This window comes from Ursus maritimus, unplaced genomic scaffold (assembly GCF_017311325.1).
Source record: "Ursus maritimus isolate PB19 unplaced genomic scaffold, ASM1731132v1 scaffold_6, whole genome shotgun sequence".
Taxonomy (NCBI): Eukaryota; Metazoa; Chordata; class Mammalia; order Carnivora; family Ursidae; genus Ursus; species Ursus maritimus.
The window spans coordinates 1,711,814-1,721,579 of record NW_024426774.1 but is presented as its reverse complement, the minus strand read 5'-3'; the positions used below and the strand labels follow the sequence as shown (position 1 = coordinate 1,721,579).

Sequence of the window (9,766 nt, the reverse complement as noted above, 5' to 3'; positions counted from 1 at the left end):
GTGATCTAGCCAAAGATCTGTGGGAAAACCCAAGGAATGTTTACACGGAAGAATTCCGAGACTCGCTGATGGACTGGAGTGAGAATGTGTGCGGTGTGTATGTGGTGGGGGGTGTGTGTGTGGATGGTATGTGCACGGTGAGTGTGGGGGGGATTATGTGTGTGTTCATGTGCGGTGTGTGTGTACGAGGGATAGGGGGCAGGGGTGGGGGTGTGTGGAGTGTGTGTGTGGTGTGTGTGGTGTGCGTGGGGGGGGGTATGTGTGCAGGGTGTGGGGGGTGTATATATAGGCTATGTGTGGTGCGGGGGGTGTGTGTGTGGATGGCATGTGCACGGTGAGTGTGGGGGGGATTATGTGTGTGTTCATGTGCGGTGTGTGTGTACGAGGGATAGGGGGCAGGGGTGGGGGTGTGTGGAGTGTGTGTGTGGTGTGTATGGGGGATGGGAGTATAGGGGGTGTGTGTACATGTGTAGGGTGTGGGTCTGGGGGGTGTATATGTGTGGTGTGTGGTGTGTGCAGTGTCTGTGTGGTGTGTGTGGTGTGCGTGGGGGGGTGTATGTGTGCAGGGTGTGGGGGGTGTATATATAGGCTATGTGTGGTGTGGGGGGTGTGTGTGTGCTGGGTGTGGATGATATGTTCATGGTGAGTGTGGGGGGGATTATGTGTGTGTACATGTGGGGGGGTGTGGTGTGGGGTGTGTGCAGAGTGTGGAGTGTATATGTGGGGTGTGGGGTGTGCGGGGAGGTGGTGGGGCACGGGGGACATTTATGAGGACAGGGCCGTCTGGTGGGGGCCAGTCTGAACAGACTCCGGGTGTCGGTGAGAGCGCAGGGGGACTGGGGAGCTGAGTGGGTGTGGCGCGGGGAGGAGGCGTTAGGGGGCCACACCTCCAGCCTGGTCATTAGTGGGGGGGCAGCTCCGGGGTGAAGATGCCGAGAGCTGGGTGGGGGTTAAAGGCCGAAACACATGCAGGTGGCCGCCAGGGCGGCAGCTGAGTGGCAGTAGTCAGGAGCGCGGCGCTGGGCCCACAGGGACGAAAAGCAGAGAGGGGCCAGGCGTCGAGGGGAGGGAGAATGGGAGTGACCGCTAAGGGACAGGGGGTTTCTCTTTGGGGTGATAACAAGAGCGGTGATGGTGCACGACTCTGACTATGCTGGAAACCACTGGGCCACACCCTCCGCGAGGGTGAACCTTATGACACGCGGATCTGCTCCCAAGGGAGAAAGAACACACAGAACGCTGACGTGACGAGCTCCCCAGGGAAGGGCGTCATGTGTCCCAAGAGATGAGGTCGCAGCACATGGCGTCAGCAAGTAGCCAGGAGACTGAGAGAAGCTGCTAGAGAAGAAAGGGGTCACAGACCCCAAGAGGAAAGAGTTTAGGGAAATCCAGAGCGGCGCTCCCAACAAAAATACATGAGCCACATACGAAATTTTCCATATTCTTGTAGCAGCCTTAAAAAAAAATGTAACAAGAAACTAGTGAAATCCATTTTAATGCTGTATCTTACCCAACATATTACCTTTTGGGCATGTACTTGATATTTTAAAAAGTTTTAAGGAGATCACTTGACATTCTTCTTGGTCCCAAGTCTTTGAAATCAGGTCTGTATCTTAAGTCTTAGAGCACCTGAGATGTGCTCCATAAACCGTCCTCCTGGAGTTTTTCTAGACAGACAAACCGGGGGCCCAAGAACACGGTGACCTTGCTCAGGGCCAGACAGCCAGCAAAGCAGGCAGAAGCAGAGCGAGGACAGGGACCCGGCGTTCCCCCTCCTACCGGGATGGCTCTTGCTCCTATTGTCTTAGTGTGGCTCTGAGGTCAAGGTCCTGCTTTCTGTTAACTCACAACCAAAGCTATTGAAACATGGCTCCCGCGTGACAGGACAGGGGGTGATGGTGGACGGGAGGAGATGAGAGGGCGGGGGGGAAGCGAGGGTCAACTACAGGGGGGAAGCAGATGAGGGAACAGGGCCCCTAGGAAGGGTCAGGTGGGGAGTTCCCAACGTCCCAGGAGAGTAGGCTGAAGACAGGGAACTCAGTCCAAAGTCTGAACATGGAACAATGAGGCAGCTTGGAAAAGAACCAAAAACAACCTCTAGAAAAAAAAAAAATCTGTAACATTGAAATACAAAACACAACTGAAGTGAGAATTCATAAATTCCAATTTGTCACAATTACTCGGAAAGACAAGGAGGGGGAACACATAGAAGAAGAATTAGAACCCTAGAGAACAGAGCAAGAAGATCCAACATACCTTTCAACAGAGCTCCCCAAGGGGAGGCTGAGAGGGATGAAATATTGGAGGGGAAAGTGTCTGAGAATTTTCTAGAACCAAAGTAATGCACTTTCACACAGACACTGCAGGATGTGCTTCACGACAGGACAGTAAACAAGAAAGGAAGGCCTGGGACCCTTAAAGAGGGAACCCCCCAGGGGAGGTCAGGACGGCAGCAGCGGGTCCTGGGCAGCAGCCCTCGTGGGAGCAGGGCGACCCGGGCTCCCAGACAGTGGCCTCTAAAGAACAAACGTGAACGAGGTGGTGGATTACCTGTTGCATTTGACTGTGTCAAGATCATACAGGGAGGGGGCTTTACAATTTTGCTGGAGAGTTTGGAATCAGTGATCTGTATACAGAAAGCTAAGAAAACCAGGGAAAAATGTGATTATAAACTCTAGAAAAAAATTCCAAGTTGTCCATGGAAGGAACAGGGATCCCATGATCCTAGATCGTTGCCAACAGTATTTAGAGAATCGTAAGGATATAGACAATACATCAGTTCAGCCAAAATCTGTAATACGATAATTTTGCAAGAAATGAGGGAAGGGAAAAGGGGCAAGAAAGCTAACTCATGGTCTCCCAGGAAGCCCACAGATACGTTTATGGTTTCAAAAACTCAAGAAATGGCAACCTAGATTTATTATTCCAGAATATGACCTGATGGGCCCAAAGAAACAGCAAAAGGACTAGAAACGCGACCAGAGGCTGTGGGGTTCGGGGGCGGTGAGGACTGAGGCAGAGAAGCCTGTTTTTATTATAAGTCTTACAGAATCGTTCAACTTCTTAAAAACAGATTAAAATAAAAATTAAATTAGCAGCACTGTCCCGGTCTCCTGCCCTGCCCCCCCTTCCTCTGCTGCACACACTGGGAGGCCACAAAAAAAGTGGGGTTTTTCTTCACAAAGTACTTGAGGGCTCCCACGTGGCTCTGAAAACGCAGAGGCACGCCGTGGGCTCGCACCCCTGCCTTCCCCATCACAGGACCCCCCCCAGGCGCCACACATCCCACTCCGGGAAACATCACTAATGACTGAAATATTTGCTCGGTGTCGAGGCCACACCATAAATACTTGGTTGGTTTGGGGTGTTTGCTTCACTTGAATATTTTAGCTCCCGCGTGATGTAATAAATGCATCAGCGGCCTCGACTCGTTCACCTGACACAGGGAGAGCCACTCGTTAAAAAAAAAATGTTGCGGGAAGCTATGACACTGCCCACGTGTTTTCCTTTCCAGGGCTCAGCACTGGAGTTTCCTGAAAGACTATGACCCCCTGGTAAGACCAACGACGTTCCTGTCATGCGCTCTTGCACCGGGAAGGTCTGCTCATTCGTCTAGTGTTTACGGAGGACCTACTGTGTGCTGGATGCTGGACTGGACAGAGACAAAAAAATATACTGTCTTGTTTCAAAGAAATTCAGGGTCTGGGGGCAAGAAAATGCTTAGAGCATTTAGGTATTAGTTTTCTCCAGTGTTTCTAGATTTTATTAAGAGGAACCAACTGGAAATGATAGGTGACTGCTTCTGAAATGCTTTCCCCCGGGTGAGGACATCAGCAATGTGTAGTGAGGGATATGTGTGTGCCCCATATGGAGATGAGCTTGGGTGAACATATTTTGTTGGTTTTTTTTAAAGATTATTTATTTAATTATTTGACACAGAGAGAGAGTGCGCAAGCAGGGGGAGTGGCAGGCAGAGGGAAAGGGAGAAGCAGGCTCCCCGCTGAGCAGGGAGACCGATGTGGGGCTGATGCCAGGACCCTGGGATCATGACCTGAGCCGAAGGCAAATGCTTAAGTGAGTGAACATATTTTGTAAACGAATTCCCTGCTTCTAATATCACCACCGCCCATCCGTCGTCCACATTGCTACCAGGGTAACTTTCCTCAACCACAAAACTGACCCTCTCTCCCCCCCACTTAAAATCCTTCAATACATCGGCAGTTTTCAAGGTGGTTCACAGTGCTTCCCATGCTCGAACCTTGCCTGCCTCCCCGCACTGACCCACACACTATTTTAGCCACGGCTTTGTGCATGCTGTTCCCTTGCCTGAAATGCCCTTCCCACCTTGTCAGTCTGGTGGACTCTTTCTCATCACCCAAGTGCCTCCTTCTAGAAATCTCTCCTTCCTGAGCAGGCTCGATCAGATCCGTCTGTTCTTTGCTTGCCAGCGTATCCAACCCACTGCTTTGATACAGCCTGTCGTGTTTCAACCATCGATTTCACCAGGCTGTGGGCTCCCTAAGAGAAAGGACAAAGCCAGCCTCATCGCTGTACCCCACCCACCAGCTGTGCCCTACCCCCCAGCACCTAATTAACATTTAGCACTCAGTTAAAGTTGGATAAATGACCAAATGTTGGCTGAATGTGGCTGTAAGGATGGTCAAAGAACCAACCTGGCAAATGAGCAGCGAGCCCAGCCATCCAAGGCAGTGGCCACGCCTTCGCCAGATTTAGGGGAGGGTTTGACGTCCGCCTTCCCAGCCTGTGGGCTTGCCGCCCGCCCGCCCTGGGGTGGGAGATGTTGTTCCTGAGACCTGAAATCCTACACCGAGCTCCGAGCTCCTCTGGGTCTGGGTTTCCAGCCTACAGTCTCCCTGCCAAGGGCTAGGGATTAGCAACCTGACCCCCGACGCCTGCATCACGCCCAAAGGTGTGGGGCCACCTCGGGCTGGAATTTCCCAGGGGAAATCGAGGATCCCGTTACTTCGCTGGTTGGTCCTGTAACCTCTGTTTGACTCAGGGCAGCCCCTGAGTGAACCCGACACGAGGGTCATCAGATTATTCTCAGTTCATGCACCGACTCACTCAGTCACCTTCCAGCCACAGAAGTCACCAGAAACACGTGCGCAAACGTTCGGACCCCCAAACCGGGAACAAACCCAAACGCTACCCCTGGCAGGACGGGTGAATAACGTGGAAGGTTTGCACAAGCCTCACGAGGGGGTCCCCGCAGCAAGGACAGCAAAGATGCTGCAGCCACATGAAAACGTGCACGAACCTCGAAACCACGTTCCTGAGAGAAAGGGGCCACGGTCTTACCGAGACAGAGCTCAACCCAAGAGTTAGAGATGGAGCGCGGGCGGCCTCAGGGGTGGGGACCGTGACGGGTCTGACCGGTCGGCGGCATTTTCCGACCTGGGTGGGGCTGCACACACTTGTTCACGTCGTGGAGGCTCGTGGACCGGAGGGTAAGATTTGGGAGCGTTTCTGCATGTGTGTGTTAGACCTCGAGTCACTCTGGGGTCCCACGGCCGAACTGGGAAGGAGGCAGCTGGAGGGGTGCTGCCTGCCGAGGCCACCGGCTCCCTGCTCCCCGCTCCCTTCCCTGCAAAGGGCCCGGCCACGTGCACGCCTCTCCCCTGTTCCGTGCAGCTTGTGACACGAACTGTCCCCTCTCCTCAGGGCAACAAGAAGGAGCCAGCGAAGTTGCCGGACTACGTGCCTCTCTTTTCCGACACAGTCCCCAACTCCACGAACCGGGTCGTGGGCAGCAGGGTGGACACGCCCCTGGGGCAAACCCTCATCGGCATGGACTTCTTCTTTGTGAACGGAGTCCGGAAGAAGAAGCTGGAAGCCGAGCTGCAGCCTGTGTAGGAGGAAGAGGTGGGTGCAGGGGTGGCACGGGGAGGCTGTGGGCTGAGTGGGCCCCGTGGCCCCAGTCCACGGCCCACACACGTCAGCCAGCCTTTCCTTCTCTCCGGGCCCCGCACAACCTTCCCGAGGGCCGCACTGGCCCGTTTCCACTCATGAGATTAGAAGGCGCCAGGAGCTTGCCCACGGTCCTGGACCTGGCAGGGCTGGGGACTCCCTCTTGGGGTCCGTGAGAGGCAGCCCTGCATATGTGGTCACGAGCTGAAGGCCTGGGTCCCAATCCTGCTCCTGACTCTGAGCGGCTATGTGACGTTGGGCGGGTTGTTCGAACCCTCTGTGCCTCCATTTCCCCAACCCCGTAACATGGTATATTGGTTTCCCATTGCTGCCATCACAAATGGCCACACACCGAGGGGTTAAAACAGCACATACGGTCCTCTCTTACAGTGCCAGAGGTCAGAAATCCAAAGTGGGTCTCACCGGACTGAAATCAAGGTGTGCGAGGGCTGCGTTTCTTTCTGGAGGCTAAAGGCACCGGATTCCTCGCCTTTTCCAACTTCCAGAGAGAGGCTGCCCACATTCCTTAGCCCGTGGCTCCCTCATCACCAAAAGCAGAACGGTAGCATCTCTAATCTCCAGACCTCTCTCTCTCTCTTTCTCCCTCTGCCTCCCTCCATCTTTTAAGACATCCAGGAGAATTTCTCCATCTCACAGTTCTCAGTTTAACCACGTCTGCAAAATCCCTTCTGCATGTAAGGTAACACAGAACAGGCCCCAGGGATTAGGACGTGGATGTCTTTGGTGGGCCATTTTCCTGCTTACCACATACAGAAGTAATAAAAGTACTGATTCTAGAAGACTGTCGTGGAGATGAAATGGGTTACCACGTGCAACTGTTCAGAGCAGGGCCTGGGCCGTGGTATGAGGTGTGTTTGCAGAGGACGCCTCTCTCTTGGGAGGGAGAGTAGCACCCTGGTGAACGATGCAGGGAAGATGTGGGTCCTCACACAAGGGCTGCTGGGAAGTCAGCCCTCGGGTCAGTCTCTCTATCTCCTTTATTACCGTGTGATGTTCTGGGTGGTCACGGTGAGGCCGAAGCCAAGCCGGGAGGAGACCACCTGCAGAGCCCAAGCTAAGGCCCTGCCGGCAGCCCCAGGAACCTGTGACCCAGACCCACTCCACGCGCTCTGTGCTCTGGGGAGGACACGGAGGGGCCTGGGCCTGAGCCCAGCCGCGGCAGGAAAGGGGAGCAGGGCACCTGGGATCCCAATGGGGTCTTATTTGCATTTGAGAGAGAGGGTAGAAAGCAAGAGATATTCTGAGAACTCCCAGGAGGTAGGAAAAATCGAGGTTAAATGCAGAGGCAGCTGGTGGCGCCCATGCAGACTGGAGGGAATCATCCAGAGCTTCTCTGCCTGTGCCTGGAGCGAGGGCAGGAGGCCCAGGGACAGGTGTGGGTTCTGCCACTCCCCAGGAGCACAGCCACCTACAGACAATGTGACTACTGAGCACTGACTCTGTGCTCAGCCGTTACCTGAATGGTCTCTTGTAAGGGTTAGTGTCACCATTTGAGAGATTTGAAGGCTAAGCCAAAGACTTCATTCAATCCAGCCAGGGTCCCACAGCTAGTGAAGAGCCAGACTCACGCCGGACTTACCAAACCGAATTCTCCTCTCCGGGCCTCAGTCTTCACAGCTGTAAAATGGGGGCGGAGAGACTGATTCCCAGGCTGTCACCAGCTCAGCGCTCTATCTGTGGGCGTGCAAGCATGCATGAGGCTTAGTGGGCCGCTGTCACGCCGTGTGACACACCATGCCACTTCTTGCACACGGTCTGCATGGACTTGGCTCCACGCTTCAGGTTGAGTCCAAGTCTGTCCGTATGTTTCTCGTTACCCTGGACCAACAGCTTCCTGGGGCACGTTCTCTTGGCACAGCACCAGAGCCCAAGAGCCAAACCAAGCCATGCAAAGCTTCTGCAAGCACACTTCCGCCAGCCTTTTCTTAGCCAAGCAAGTCCCATGGCCAACCCCAGCCTCCCTAGGGCACAAAAGCATACTTCACCCACGGCAGGAGGGTCAGAAGGCAAATACTGGCTGAGTGATAATCCCAGCAACGATGCAGAGGATCTAACTAATCCCATGAGTAGCTTTGGGCAACAGTTTTCTGTACGTGGCTTAAAACAACACCTGGCATTGAGCTCGGGGTCTCCAGCCACAAGCGGATGAAGTCCTTTGACTGCACGGGTCCCAGATCGGTCCTATGCGGACCCGGACAAGCCCTGCTAGAGGCAGGTACCGGCTGCTGCTGCAGCTTGTGTGTCTGACCCCACTGCGGGGCTGGGGATCGGGAGCTCTCAGCCCGAGAGACAGAAGGCTCGCCTGTGGGAGTTCAGAGGGCAGATCCCCCCGCTTGGGCGCTCAGGGAGGAAGTCCTCCTGCAGAAGGAGCCACCGAGCTGGTCCTTGAGGGAAAGTCAGGGAGATGGGGAGAGGAGGGGTTTCTGCTCCATGGGGCAGACACTGCCAGGAAGGGCTCCAAGGCCAGGGAGCTGCCGGGAGACCAGCCCTGAGCACAGAGCCCTCAGGAATAGCCTCCTTCTGCACTCTGCAGCCCACCTGTGCGTGGCATCCTCGCGGAGACCCCTCCTCACTACCAGCCGGCCATACCTTCCCTTCCCTGCCACACCTGCCTTCTTCTCCAGAGGATGCCTGCTTCTACCTCCCCACATCCTGGCCACGTCACCCGCTGGGAGCCAAGGACATCGGGGCTGAGGGGTGTCTGCGTCATGTCTCGTTGGGACCAGAACAGAGGAGGCTGGCTGGGCCAGGAGAAGCGGGCGCCAAGCCTGTGTGTCGGCACCAGCAAAGGCAAGAGGGGCATTAGAAACAAGGAGACGAGGCATCTCACTGCCCAAGGCCGGGAAGAACTGGAATCAGGGGCTAACAAGCCATAGTGAGGCTGAGGGATTCTTTCTTTGCCTTTTATAACAGGGACATGGGGCTGGGATGCCCCATCTTCCTGCGGGGCCCATACCTGACTCCACCTAGGGCAACCCTCTCTCCACAGCTTCATGAGCAAAGCCAGTACCCAAAAATCCCAAAAAGACTTCACTAGTTTGCACTCCATAAGGAACTGCCATGTATTATACACCTACTGTGTACCTCTCAGAAAATTTATGAGGTGGGTATGATTATCCCCATTTTAAAATGATGAAATTGAGGCCTAGGGAAGTTAAGGGCTTGTCCCATCTCGCGCAGCCCATAAGGGCCACGCCGGGAAGACAGCAGAGGTTTGCTGAGTCCCACACCCACATCAGCCACATCTGGGGCTTCGTGCAAAGCAGCCAGTGCAGGGAGAGGCTTACAGCCAGGTAGAAATCCTCTTCCTACAACCCCGGCTCAGCCGGCTGACCCCCAGAGCAGGCAGCTTCTGTCTTTGGCCTGGTGGTGGTTTGTCCCACACTGGAGAAGGACAGCTCTGTCTTACTGAGGTCCCTCAGGCGGGAAGCACTCCCAGAAGAGTAGGGACAGGCTGGGCCCCTGGTTGGAGCCACGCTCTCCTGTCGCTGTTCCTGTGGACCCAGGATGAAGAGAGGGAGAGCAGCTGGGGAGAAAAAGGCCCAGGAACTTCCAACATGGAACCACCACAAAATGGAAAAAGCCTTCTTGAGTCAGCAGATCAGTGGGAGGCCATAATGAAAGCGAAACACCTGGCACACGGCAGGCACTCCACTTCTAGATGCTTCTACGGTTGTCGCTACTGCTGTTGATAAGTCTTTGATGTTTGTAAGAAAGCTCTTTACTTCCCTATTTCACTTCCTACGAGTGGTAACCGGCCGCCGCTAGGCAATCTAACCCAGCGGAGGCCAGCGGGGTTCCCGCCGCTCGGGCGAAA

General features: G+C 54.7%; 1 protein-coding gene across 1 annotated transcript in view; it reads left to right on the top strand.

Moving 5' to 3' along the window:
* CUNH2orf50 (chromosome unknown C2orf50 homolog) overlaps positions 1-5,874 on the top strand; it is a 6,860-nt gene extending 986 nt beyond the window's left edge. Inside the window, exons 2-3 of the mRNA XM_008689854.1 lie at positions 3,515-3,554; positions 5,683-5,874. Coding sequence (XP_008688076.1) covers positions 3,515-3,554; positions 5,683-5,874 — 232 coding nt within the window. The remainder of the gene's footprint in view (positions 1-3,514; positions 3,555-5,682) is intronic.
* Positions 5,875-9,766: the final 3,892 nt, after the last annotated feature.